This window comes from Filicampus tigris, chromosome 14, assembly GCF_054856515.1.
Source record: "Filicampus tigris isolate MCC_2025a chromosome 14, RoL_Ftig_1.0, whole genome shotgun sequence".
In the NCBI taxonomy this organism is placed as follows: Eukaryota; Metazoa; Chordata; class Actinopteri; order Syngnathiformes; family Syngnathidae; genus Filicampus; species Filicampus tigris.
The window spans coordinates 1,053,118-1,066,926 of record NC_141230.1 but is presented as its reverse complement, the minus strand read 5'-3'; the positions used below and the strand labels follow the sequence as shown (position 1 = coordinate 1,066,926).

General features: G+C 41.2%; 1 protein-coding gene and 1 long non-coding RNA gene across 8 annotated transcripts in view; one reads left to right on the top strand and one right to left on the bottom strand.

Moving 5' to 3' along the window:
• Positions 1-3,748: 3,748 nt before the first annotated feature.
• On the top strand, positions 3,749-13,788 carry LOC147136038 (uncharacterized). Of its 2 annotated transcripts, none has more exons than XR_015089655.1 (4): positions 3,749-3,964; positions 4,582-4,814; positions 10,569-10,669; positions 11,474-13,788. It is a non-coding gene; the product is annotated as an uncharacterized LOC147136038 (long non-coding RNA). The 2 variants fall into 2 exon arrangements; XR_015089656.1 differs by having other exon boundaries at positions 11,469-13,788.
• Positions 4,754-13,809, bottom strand: part of pknox1.1 (pbx/knotted 1 homeobox 1.1) — a 143,834-nt gene continuing 134,778 nt past the window's right edge. For all 6 annotated transcript variants that reach the window (XM_086052286.1, XM_086052282.1, XM_086052283.1 and 3 more), the window contains one exon: positions 4,754-6,955. In XM_086052286.1, the coding sequence (XP_085908412.1) occupies positions 6,774-6,955 (182 nt within the window). In that variant the 3' untranslated portion in view covers positions 4,754-6,773. The remainder of the gene's footprint in view (positions 6,956-13,809) is intronic.

Here is a 13,809-nt window from a genome sequence, read left to right as displayed (position 1 = left end):
TTTCTAAGAGCAGCACGGAGACTGCATGTGGGACCTTCAACGTTAAAGGATGAAACAAAACTGCTTCTGCCAATGTCTCGACCGCCAATGCTGTGGCCAGCACTGCTTGGACGCACTCAGGAGTAGCTCTACCCACAGGATCAAGTTGTTGTGAATAATAAGCTACAGGCCTCATTTTTGTTCCATGTTTTTGCATCAACGCCGAGGTCATAAAACCTTGCTTAACTGTTACTGTTTGTTCAAAAGGTTTGTCATAATTTGGCAAAGCAAGTACTGATGAGTTCTAACAGAGGCGCAGAGGGCTTTACTGCCTTCATGACTGCTTCCTCCGTGTTTCCCCATTCTAGTCATAATTCCTCATCTGAGGACGGCCCCGCATGCGTCTATCTTTTTGGTATTGTTTGCATTGTCGTGTAATGTGGCCTGTTTTACCACAATTAAAACATCTGCCTTCTTTGAGCCATTGTTGTTTCTCTGGGGTCAATTTGGAGGGATCAAATGGCCTTTTTTTTTTTTTTTTTTAATTTTTATAATAATGATCTTTCTTGGTGTTTTATTTATCTATTTTTTTCGGTATAATAAATGTTAGTCTCGTGACTCTCAATCTTTTTTTTCTTGTTCTCAACTTGCTCTAAATTTCGTCCATAATTTAAAATTCTCAATTCAGGTTATGTCTTTTAAATAACATATCTTATGCAAATATACACTACTTTTACTAGCACAAAAATAGAAACCATGCTAAACATTATTTCTATGGCTTAAGTTAAATTTCTTGTGTAGTCTATAATATGAAGTCAATTTTCTTTGCATCTGTCACCCACAATTGCTCTCCTGGTGACAAGTTACACAAAGGCTTTGCTCGGTGACGTTTATTGTAGTTTGAAATGTCCGACATCCTCTTCTTCCTTTCCTTTTGAGCGAGCGTGATGCTGGCTGACAGTGTCGCGTCCAACTGTGGAAGAAAGGTTGGTAGTGTTGTCCTCAGGCGACGACCCATAAGTAGTTCAACAGTTCAACAATCCATTCTGAAGAGAAATAGCTCTTTAGGCAAGAAGAGCTTAATATGGATCAGCAGCCTTTTTCAGTAAGTTATTCACAGTCTGCACTGCACGTTCTCTCTCCGTTACTTTGCGGAAACTTTGGGCTGCTTGTGACGTGCTTAAATCCATAAGCAGCTGCGAAGTCTGCACAATTCTGACCAGAAATCTGGGATCCATTATCTGACATCAGAACCTAAGGGATGCCATGACGGGAAAAGAAAGATTTCAGGTGGGTAACGACGTCATTAGATTTGGTTTTGTTCAGCAAGACGATCTCGATAAACTTGGAACGATTAAGTAAGTTTTCCCTCCTACCTCGAACAGATCTGTATCCATTATTTGCCACGGGCGGTGTTGGAATATTTCAGCAGGTCACTCACTTGGAATGTAAGCTCAATTATTAGTTCATAAACAACAACCATTTTCCAATAAGTGCTCGTTTAACCTTTCAAGAAAGCATCCAATGTAAATCAAGACTCACACAAGTTGAGTGAATTTGCTTGTCCATTTCTTTCAATCTCTGAAATACAGGAATCAGACAAGGTCAGATCTTACACAAGACACAAATAGTTTTATTTCTTCCTTTTCTATTGATTGTTATATGACTGCTTATGTGTAAGGACATTTAGAGATTTGTGTGTGATGACCAAAAATGTGTAATGCAATTACCGTCTGATCAACATATGGCTAGTATATTGGCTAATATTCAGCCATCCATCTAGAGTCAGTAATTACCAGCCTGATGCTAATATTGGACAAATCCTTCAGCGGTCAGAGCATTCAGTTGGCATCAGTGGCCCATTATGGTTTTGTCTCTCCTGTATGCATATTCTGCAATTCAACACCGTTTCACTTATTTGTTGACTGAGCCCGGACCACCATACTGTCTGGCGAGCTCGGGCTTTGCATTTTATAACTCCTTGGTGTCCTTCATGCAATTTCGTTAACACATCATTTCGCATTGCTGAAGGAATAACCAGTCTTGAATCTTTCAACAGCAAGTTGTCTTTGACAGGGAGCGTGGCTTGGTCAGGCCAAAAGTTTCCCAGCAGTTCTTGTTTTGCATGATCTGGCCAACCTTGACTACACAAATCCATTACACGAGCACACACACTGTCCATTTTCAGTTGTTCTTTGACTGTTTGCATGTAAGATGAACTGACGGGCATGTTTTCAAAAATGCTGCCCACATATATGTCTGTGCTCTCCATGAGTTCTTGGTCGGATTTTGTTGATTCTGTTCTCAGTGGTGAGCGTGACAGAGTATCTGCTGTCCGGAGTGTTTTACCTGGTGCATAACCTACCTTGTAAGCCATTAAAGGTATTAGACCCCTCCTAGGGGTTTTCAGTGAGTATCGCACAGTGTTTGGCTTGAGTTTTATGTGTTATGGTTGATGTACCTCACCTAGTCCACTTCACAGCTTGGGGTAGGTTGTTTTTAACGTGTCCATTGAAACAACATCAACACACACAAGAAGACCAAGGTCCGTGATGGCAGGAAGGCCCAACTGTGTCGTGCCGAAATTTCTGACAACATCGACTCTTTCTGTTGTCTGTTTAGTCCCGCAGTTGAACTGAAGTTTTATGAATCCTGCAACCTTCAGTGGTTTCCTTCCTGGGCCCAACAATGGATTCTCTGGCTGCTGGAGAATGGGATTTTGAAAAAATATTTTCCAAGTCAACATGCGTGGTAGTTGATTGTACACTCTAAATTACCCCTACGTGTGATTGTGAGTATGTGTGTTTGTCTCTGTGTGCCCTGCGATTAGCTGGCAACCAGTTCGGGGTGTCCCGCGTCTACTGCCCGAAGACAGCTGGGATTGGCTCCAGCACACCCGCGACCCTTGTGAGAACATCCAAGTAAATGGATGGATGGATTTTCCAAGTCTGACTCAGATACTGCAGTGACATCTGCTCCAGTGTCGAGTTTGAACATCACTTTTGTGTCTCTCACCTTTATCTCAGCTGTCCGTGCCTGGTGATCTGTTGAAACTGAGCCAAGGAAAAAAAAAACCTTTGCTTCTCAACCTCCTCAAGCTTTCGATGTTACCTACTGTGTCTACAGACACGTTTAATGGCCTTTCTTTCCACATGGATGACATCTGGCAACATTGGCACTCATGTTTTGGACGAGAAGATCCTCCACATTTCTAACACTGTGCGTTGGATGTTCCTTTGCTATTAGCTTTAAATTGTTGGTGTGCATTCACCGCTTATTTTTTACTTATTTGTTGCGTTGTTGCTTTTTGATCTCTTCGGATTACCTAGACATATTCATAGCTTTTTACAAGTCCAAGTCCTTTTCCATTTACATGCGTTCAGACAGCCTTGCCTTGACCAAGCCCACTACTATTCTGTCTCTTATGAGCTTGCCATGAAGCGCACCGTAATTGCAATGCTCCGCTAACACATGCAGGGCTGTGACAAAGGCAGTCTCATTTGGCTTTTATTTGTGCATATTGAAACATGCACACTCATAAACAATATTTTTCTTGACCATGAAGACGTGGAAGTCGTCTCTCACTTTTTTGTACTCCATCTGTTCTGCCTCAGTTAGCTTTAATACTCTCAGGACATCACCCACTTTGTCTCCCATGCAATATATTAACCCATTAAGGACGGGAGCGCATAGCCGCGTTTCTACCACTAGAGCCGGGAGCGCTGTTGCGTCTTTCTACCCTTAAAGCCGGGAGAGCATATACGTCTTTTTCTATTTATTATTTAATTCTCGGTCTCTTAACCAATGAAATGCATCAGAATAGACGTGGACTTCTTTAGGTCTCACACGTTTACACTTAATTGATTTGCTATTCTTTTTTATTGCTCTGTGAATGTCTGTGGTGTCGGTGCAAAGGTTAGAAATACCAGCTGATTGTCATCTGTCATTTTACCTGAACCGTCAATCAGGAGCACACAGCCCGCTGGTATGTAGCCATCTACTAACTCAGATTGACAAGCCATTTTGCTATTTGTATGCCTTCATTAGCATCTACTATTGCGTGTCTGCGTCAGTGCTGGCAACTAATGAATATTAAATGGAGAGTTTATATATATGCGATTCGCGGACGCTCGATCACGGGGGCGGATTGAGGTGCTAGCGATCGATCGTAACAAAAATAAGTAACTAATTTTTTTACGTTCTACTAGAGTGCCAACAGTGGTGTATTGGATCTTTTGTAAATGCTGCATGAACTGCAAAGTATTTAGTGAAGTCTGTGTGTAAGCGATCTTGAAAGCAGCGCATTTCTTGGGTTACTGACAGGCGGCAGAGAGCCTTTGTATGCATGAGCCAATAGCACTATGCACTATGGGTGATGTAGTTGACCCGTAAATTTTGAATTTTTATTAAAATAAAATTAAATGCATTGTTAAAATAAAGACTATATGCTATGCTTTTTCAACAGTGGCAATGACTTGACATTAGTTATAAATATATATCCTATATAATAATTGTATATAATGTAATTTATTAGTATAACATATGTAATTCATTAAAAGATAACTGAATCATAGTGAAATCATTTTTATCTGTTTGTTTCAGGTTAATGACCTGTGGTCCAATAAACAAACAAAGCCAAACACGGGTTGTAACATTGTGTGCTTCTGATGAGCCTTTTTGGAGGGCATAAAACAAAATATCCGAACGGCCAGTCTCTGAACGGATGGGCGCAGACGCCCGGTCCAGGCAGCGCTTCCATTGGTCAGCCCAGGAGTCACGACAAACACCTTTTTATTCTGAGATGGAGCAAGAGAAAGCATGTCACATTCACACAGGTAATGGAGCAATCTCCCCCCGTACAGAAGCTGTCTCTGCTTTGCCGGGAAAGCGCCGCTAAGTCAGACAAGTGCCCCACTGTGTCTCATTAATAAATGCCCCCTTGCTACAACAGACAATGCAGAACCAACAAGCATATTTACAAAATGGTCAATGTAGATTAATAATGCACAGAAATAACCCTTGAATTGTTTAAACAGAATGTCAAATTTCGAGAATGTTCACAAAATTAAAATAGCAAAATTTTAAAATATTTACTAGCTACATATGACACGGCCAGCTACAAGTACCGGAACAAGAAAAAAAGAGACCATGATTGGAGAACCGTGAGCGAGTAGCTTATTATACCTGGTATGTTTACTGGCTTTGACGATGGGTCTAATCAAGGGGTGTCGAACTCCGGTCCTTGAGGGGCGCTGTCCTGTCTGTTTTCAATCTCTTCCTGCTGCAACACACCTGTTTCAAATTATCAGATCATCAGCAAGTTCTGCAGGAGCCTGATCTTGATCGTTTGAATCAGGTTGGACGAGGAAACCTCTAAGACATGCAGGAGGGCGGCCCCCAAGGACTGGAGTTTGACACCCCTGGTCTAATCACTTGTCGTACTAGTAAAATGCGAGCTGTATCTCCTGTTGAAAAATCTCCTGCGCAGTTGGGCAACTAGTGGCGCGTTTGAAGTGTTCGGAGTCAATTTTTGTTGTTTGCCCATTTCGCAGAGTAGGTTGATATGAACTTTGGCCCCCGGGACGGACTGCCCAGCCCTGTAATTCAGTGTATTTTTATTTTGTTTACACCACAAATATTTGCACATTTGGATTATTTCGTAGCTTTTTAATCTTAAATGTTTAGAAAATCAATAAAATAAATGATTTTTTTTACCCAATATCTTATCAGTTGAAAATCATGTGATCGGCCCCGATTTCCGATCATTTGATTGGATCGGGACATCCCTAGTTGTCTGCATAGTGTTCTGGATTGTCCATTTAGCTAAACTACTGTTGTAAAATGCTTAGTGATGCAAAAAGACAATTCGACAACGTTGGTTTAAATATCAGTCATTTAAAATGTGCTGTTTGTTTATTCATAAGAAAACAGTTTCTCGATGGTTCTTAGACTGTTAACTGTAGTTTTACATTTTTTTTCATTTTAAAATTGGATTTTAAAAACTAAATGCATTTTTTTTAAAACCAATCAGACTTTTTCTCTTCTAGGAAGTATTAAAAAAAGAACACAGGCCTTGATAAAACTCTTATTTTAAGTTTAAAAACAATTTAATTCTTTTTTTACCATTTTTTTTTTAAGAAAAACGTCACGAACCCTGGAAAACAAGGTTGCTGCATTTATGAATCTGTACATCAACATTTGTTACAAACAGAACAAAAAACAAACAAACAAAAAAACACTATTGTCATATGTATGTGTATGTATATAAAAATAAGCATCTGCCTTTTATTTTGAAACTCCCAAGAGCTTTGCTCTTTCACAGAGGTCCATGTGAGAGCTGTGGAGTCAGTCTTGCACACATCTACTCAAAACACAAGCATGCAAAAAGAGACAAACCCCAACAATAGAACTTTAAAGTGTTGTTATCCAAACTTACAATTCAGCAGGGGCGAAGAAAAACAATGTTACATTTTTCAATATTTATTAATGTAGCACACAAGATTGCTTCGGTGTTTAACACTTTCTTCAGATGAATTCAATTTCTTTTTTCAGTTAAATATACAAAGTGCAATCGCCTACAGCAACTAAATAATTAAAAAAAAGTTTCTGAAAAACACACAGCAAAGGTGGATTTTAGGAACATTGTGTGGGACAATTCCCATATATCATGTTTTGTGCTCGCTGTGTAAACCTAATGTGTGTGTCAATTTGTACAATGAGTATCCAAAAAGCCAGACTTATTTGACATTTTGTGTGGACACATGTACTGTAGTGTATATGTTTGTGCGTGTTGTCTACTGGAGTGAGTCACTGTTGTCAAGACCCAGCCCTGCCATATCGGCATCATCGTCATCAGCTCCACTGTCCCCAGACTCATCTTCACTATGGCCTCCAAGCATCACCTGCTGTACTGCCAGTGTCGCACCATCTGATGACAGGCTGTGGAGACCCTCCACATTCATCGTCACCATTGTACCTGGAAACCAGACAAGGAACTTTAGTGAACGAAAAAAAAAATCTGTGTAAACGTTTACCCAACAAAAACGCAGTCAAATGTTTTAGCTTGTATTTTTGAAAGATTTCACACTCCGACATTGTCAAACAATCCATATTTACCAGGACCTTCAAAAATATTGAGGTTGGACTATGCATGTCAGAGATATAAATGCACTGCTTTCATCAAACTTTTGACAGGTCTGAAGACACAGGAAGTCCCGTCATAGCCCGCCCTTTAGGATGTAACTTCCGGTCCCACCGTAGCCCCGCCCCCTTTGTGATGCCACTTCTGGTCCGCCCACACCACACCCCTTTTGTTGTAGCATCTCTTCTGGTATCAACTTTAACCAACCCCCTATCCATGCCCTTTTTGTTACGTCACTTCCTATTCAATACCCCTTTTTGTTATGTCACTTCCTGTATCTATCCTAAACCACCCCCCTTTTACGACATCACTTCCTATTCCACTCAGTTTTTTGCTACGTCACTTCCTATTTCACGCCCCTTATTGATGTCATTTCCTGTATCCATCCCTAAACACGCCCCTTTTTGTTACGTCACTTACTATCCCCACCCCTAGAGCTGTGTAATGACGTCACTTCCGGTTGACGACAGGACTTCCTATCCCAGGCCTCGTTAACACGTCACTTCCTAATCCCACGCCCAAAGATGGACATCATTTCCGCCCCATCTGAGGTAAATAGGAACAAGACCAGGCATGTCCAGGTTGATATCATTACTTCCGGCCATTCCTGCATACCCAAATATGGGCATCAATGAGGTCAACATTTCCGCCCCATCTGAGGTAACAAAGAACAAGTCCAGGCATGCCCAAGCATGTTCAGACATGTCCAGGTTGACGTCATACAATACAATTTTATTTATATAGCGCATTTCATAACAGCTAGGGCTGTAACAAAGCACTTTACAATACAATAAGTAAAACTAAAACAATGAAAGATAATACAATAGTACATGTATTAATAAATATAGACATAAATAACATATAAAATATAAATAACAAATAAAGCCAATAAATGGACATAAAACACTATATACAATTGACACCTTCTGGCCCTTTCCACCAACCCAAATACGGACTTTCCGATGAGGTCACGCTAACGATTGTAACATGAACCTAATTGCAATGCCTCGGGTATATGTCCAGGCTTGTTGTGAAGAGTATGAGAACCCTCCCTCATCTGCGGTTGTGTACCACCCTGCTACCATACACTTGAAAGAATCATCATAATGCAATACCACATCATTTACAAATTTGACTATGAAACAGCTGAACTACAACTGAACATCATTATGCATGCGTGGTTATGTATTTTTTAAAATGGAAATCAACCCAAACATATTTTTTTCAAGAATATGTTCCCAGCAGCCCCACTAGTTGAAACACTGCATTCTGATTAATTTTGCATTTGTGGAAAATAGTGATCCTCGCTACTTAGCGCTTCAACTTTCGCGCCCTCAGTGCATTGCGGATTTTTCAGAAGCATTCATAAATTAAAAATGAAACAACACAGCCATATCAGCTATATTGCAGAAAGATGCATTGTTTCAAAGATATTAGTTGACTCTGAGGCTTTGTATGTACCCGCAGGCACTCATAAAAGGCGGTGACTGGTTCCCAGCGCGAGATCGACCAACGAGAGCACAAGTGGATTTACTTTTTCCACACACTGTACTGTATGTGAGCTGACTCGGTGCGCGTCATCGCAGCCTCTCGCTTAGTCTCTCCACTTTTCAAATGTGCCGTTGATTTAGTCAGAGTCAAGCCGGATACTTTCTCCTCCATATTTGTAATGATGTGTTTGCTCTAATAAAGTTTTGTAAAAATCGAATAGTATAGTACAACAGCTTTGTTTATAATTCGTGAGCGCAGCGCAGCGTACTCCCGGGCGGCCAGCGGCACAGACGACTTAAGACATCGCCAAATAAAGTGTGAAAGTGTTTACTTTTGCCTTAGGTTGTCTTAAAACAGCTTACCTTAACTACAATCCCGCGTTGCATTTTAGCCGAAGGACTTTACTGATGTTGTTGTGCAAAGATAAAGTTAGTGCATGATCCCCCCCAGCGGCCATGCTTCTTCTTCGTTTTTTAAATTAAGTAGGAGGAGAAGAAAAAAAAGCAGGCGAAGAAGAATGAGGGAAGAAGAAGAAGAAGAAGAAGCGGCCGCTTTTACTTTCACTTTTCACGACGGCAACAAGCGTTTTAAAGTGCAGGATTGGATACATTACACGACGGCAACAAGCGTTTTAAAGTGCAGGATTGGATAAATTACACTAATGCATTCTAGTTAAGGTAAGTCAATTTTATGATAAAAATTAAAACTTTAACGTAGTTTTTAGCGAACGTTCAGTCGTGCTCGTCAGCTGCCGCGGTCGGTGGAAGCTAAATTCTGATCACAGCCTGCAAGCTTGGTATTTATATTCTTCATTTTGCATTTTTATAGTTAAATTGATTGTTTAACAAGTATTTAGAAGTGTGGGAACCATGTTGGGGTTCGCAACAGGGTAACAGAGGCGCAAATCGCCCAAAATAAAACTGTACAATAAATATCATATAAAATAATAATCATAATCATAAGTCCGACTCTACTTTGCGGGTTTCACTTATCGCGGCAGGTTCTGTCCGCCCATTAACCGCGATGAATGAGGGATCACTGTATAAGTTAAGCAGTAAAATTCACTCGTTTTTAGCCATCTCTGGGGGCGGCCATTTTGTCTTCTGTCGACTGAAAATTATATCACAACTGCTCACAACGACCAATCGCGGTGGACCTGTTTTCTGAATCTGAGCCGTGATTGGTTGTTGTGAGCAGTTGTGATGTCATTTTCAGTTGACAGCAGACAAAGTGGCCGCCCCCAGAGATGCCTGACAACGAGTGGATTATCACTTATTCCAAAAACGCAATATTTATCAGAATGCCCTGTTTAAACGAGTGGGCTTGGACAGAACATATTCTTGAAAAAAAAAAAATGTTTGCCTTGACTTCCCTTTATTGACGTAATAAAATGGATTAACTGAGAATAGCGTACCTTTTTTTTTTTCTTTTTTTAAATACAGCTTGTTAGTGTTCCATACAATCATAAGGTTACTTAACAATAAGGCAACATAGTTGTGAAATTTCTAGCAGTCTTCATAAAAAGGCCTCCTTTTTTTCTTCTCATTCCATGTTTCAACAGACATCTCTTCCCACCCCCTCTGTGCTTGAGCTGGGGTACCATGTGTGTGCGTCTCCCCCTAAAATATGGGCAAACAGTACTCTCTCAGGTGTATGTGTTGTACAAAAAATGTGTGTGTGAATGATACGTTTTTAAAGGTGTTCTTTGTTCACAAGTGACTGTTTTTTCACTTCGAGGCTGTTAATTTTGAAGTTAGCATCGAAAAAATGTGGGAGTGTAGACATATACAGGTGTTTTTAACTTGTAAGGGCGGGGGCGGAACCTAAGCCACCCAACCATTCCAAAATGACGTGGACCTTTCAAGTTGTAAAATTAAGACGTCAAAAGATGGGTCTGTGAGCGTTTGAGATGGCCATCTTATCAAAAAGATAAAATATAGTGGTCCATATGAACTAGGTGGAAGAAGAGGACTTTCCACAGAAGAGAAAGAATCTCAGCTGAGCAGAGAAAAACGAAAAACCTCGGAGGTGAACAGGCCGCTGAAAAAAAAATGGAACGTGAGTACATACTTTAAAATACTTCTAACCATACCTTCATGAATAACTCTGGTTTATGTCATCAATCCATGTTTCTGTTGATTTAACTGTCCATGCATGAATAACATTAATTTATGTCCTGATTATCTTTTTTCTTTTTTTTTAGGATTTTAGCTGTCCATGCATTCATCGATAATAATAATCTGAAATCAATATATCTGTTTCAGATTCAACAGTCTTTGTCTTCATGAATAACATTAATTGATATCATCTACATATCTCTACATTTTTTATACAATATTTATGTATTATATTTTTATAAACATCAAAGTTCTCCAAGTTAGATCATCTGCACATTTTATAACTCGATGACATGTAAATGTTTGACCTGTGTTCTTCAACGGGAATGATTTCAATCCGTGTTGATTTCAACAGGCAAATACAATGCAGCTCAACCTCTGGTTAACAGCACAGCTAGCAATAAGCTTTTGAGAGCATGTGTCGACTCAGGTTACCCCTGCATGTGTGCAGCCCTTCCTTCAGGGGATGTGTGTGTGTGCGGGGGGGGGGTGCGTGTGTGTGTGCATGCGTGCCGGTGTATGTGTGTTAGCACATGTGAGAAAGGTAGACGGGGGAGTAAACCAGAGTAATGTAGATACAAACAGTCACTTACCTGCTATATTTATAGGCTTTGTGTGTAAAAATGTGGGTCACAGATACACTTAGGATGGTTGACGTGAAACTAGTACAGAAAAAAATCAACTCACTTTTTAAAAAATCTGAAGGATTAATGATATGTATTCTGATTTTTTTTTTTCAGAACAGGACTGAGATGTAACGGTAAGTAACAAACTGACTTTAATCACTAGTTTGTTTGTAAACAGCGTGCAATGTAAAGAGACCCCAGCAGCCTAACTAGTGCTGCCCTGTATGGAACAAGCAACACCCTGCAGCTTCCTCTCAGTGTCCTCACAGAAGAGTTCATGGTGGTACGCACCAGAGAAGTTCTACAGTACAGGGACTCAAAGGACTGCGAGGTGTCAGCAGCTGACGTCAAGGTGAGGACAGGAAGGAAATGGAAGGCATGTGAAGCAGTGGGGTTGGTAGAGTCACGCCTAAGACAGAAGGCACTGGTGGGCACTGTGGCAACAGGCAGAGCAGGCAAAGATCCCCATCAGTCAGACCCGTGGGAAGGAAAGACACTGTCTGATCAAAGAGGGAGGAAGAGCTAGTGAGCAGGGCAGTAGGACTACGGCAACAGGGAGCGTGGATAAGGTGGGAGAGTGCACAACAGTGCAGGATCACCTGGTCAAACATCTTGCAGCCAGATTTCCAGCGGGTCAGATTCCTGGTCCAAGACGTCTACGATGTCCTGCCAAGCCCAGCCAACCTCCATGCGTGGGGAAAAAGTGAGACACTCTCCTGCCCACTGTGCTCTGGTAGAGGCTCTTTAGAACACCTGCCCACTGTGCTCTGGTAGAGGCTCTTTAGAACACCTTCTGGGAGAAAAACCCAGAGCAAACCAACATACGACAACTGGCCTACTCCACACAGCATCCGACTCGCAGATGCAGGTCGACCTGGGGAGGCAGCTGAAGTTCCCCCAGCACATTGCAGCAACAACAACCCTCTGCCAAGACAGGATCATGACCTCTCAGTCCTCCAAACAGCTGATCATACTGGAGTTGACAGTGCCCTGGGAAGAACACTTTGAGGAAGCAAATGAGAGGAAGAGGGCTAAGTACCAGGAGCTGGTGGGGGAGTGCAGGAGGCGGGGCTAGAGAATGTTTTACGAGCCCATACAGGTAGGCTGCAGGGGATTTGCTGGAAGGTCTGGGCATCGTAGGAGTGGCAAAGAAGAGTGCCATCAAGTCTGCAAGCGAAGCCTCCGTAATGGCCACCCGTTGGCTTTGGATAAAGAGGGCAGATCCACGGGCTGCTACTGGAATGCAAGTCGGGATTTGATCACTCCCGGTTGGGTCGCCTGGGCGAGGGTGTATGATGTTGCGAGACCCGAAACACCCGATGACCCCAGGATACATCACTGATGATGCGTCCCAGTGCATCCATGAGGTGTTTCTTGAACAGATACTATTATTGATCTTCATGTCTTTATTAATAATTCTATTATTGTGTGGACTAACTCATATTTAATCACATACATAACGTTTGTAGAAATTGGTCAGTCTCATCATTTAAAATCTGGCCTTTATCATCAACATTTACTTGATGAACTCATGTCTTTATTCATAACGCAATTCATGTGTAGACTAATTATATAGACTCTGTATTTCATAATTATCATCTGCTATTGTTGACCTTCATGTTTCCTTACATCCCCAATGTTTAAGCATAGACCTGTTACTTCAGTGGATACTTTTACTAGCACAAATGTTTGTTTAGAATCCTGTTTTTCTTTTTTTTAAATCATTATTAGAGATCAATGTAAACTAATTTATCGACGCAGGAGTTAAAACCTATAAAGTATAATGTTTCTTGTTTCAGCCTAAAGCTCTGTCATATTTGTACATTCATGCACAGACATCATGAAATAAAAGTTCCTCACCAGTGAATCAGTACTTGAGTAGAGCTCCAAATACTTCAGTGTCCAAGTTGGAGTATCTTTTTTTTATGACCTCCTCCCATGCACCTTATCAGTAGTGATAAGAAAACAAACTACAAGGAGTAAAGTTATGTGCAAAAATCTGAGACACCCTGAGCTCTCCATCCTCTCACAAATCTTCCTACAACCAGGTGCTTGTACTTGAATATCAAGTCCAACAGGGGGTGACTTTGTCAATTTGTTGAGATTTAAGATTGGGATGAAATCCTAAATTATACATTGTTGTGAGGCGGTAAAAGATGATCTGAAATGTAAGGAAGTGTATCTTTAAGTGTAGTTCATTTGAACCTAGCATGTGTATAACATGAGTAATGTAGCCACAAGAGGACACAAGCCAGTGCCTTATTGTGCCGGTCCCAAGCCCAGATAAATAAAGAGGGTTGCGTCAGGAAGGGCATCTGGCGTAAACCTTTTGCCAAATCAAAGATGCGAATAAAACCTATGACTTCCATACCGGATCGGTCGAGGCCCGGGTTAACAACGACCGCCACTGGCGCTGTTGACCGACAGGGCGCTGTTGACCGACAGGGCGCCGGTG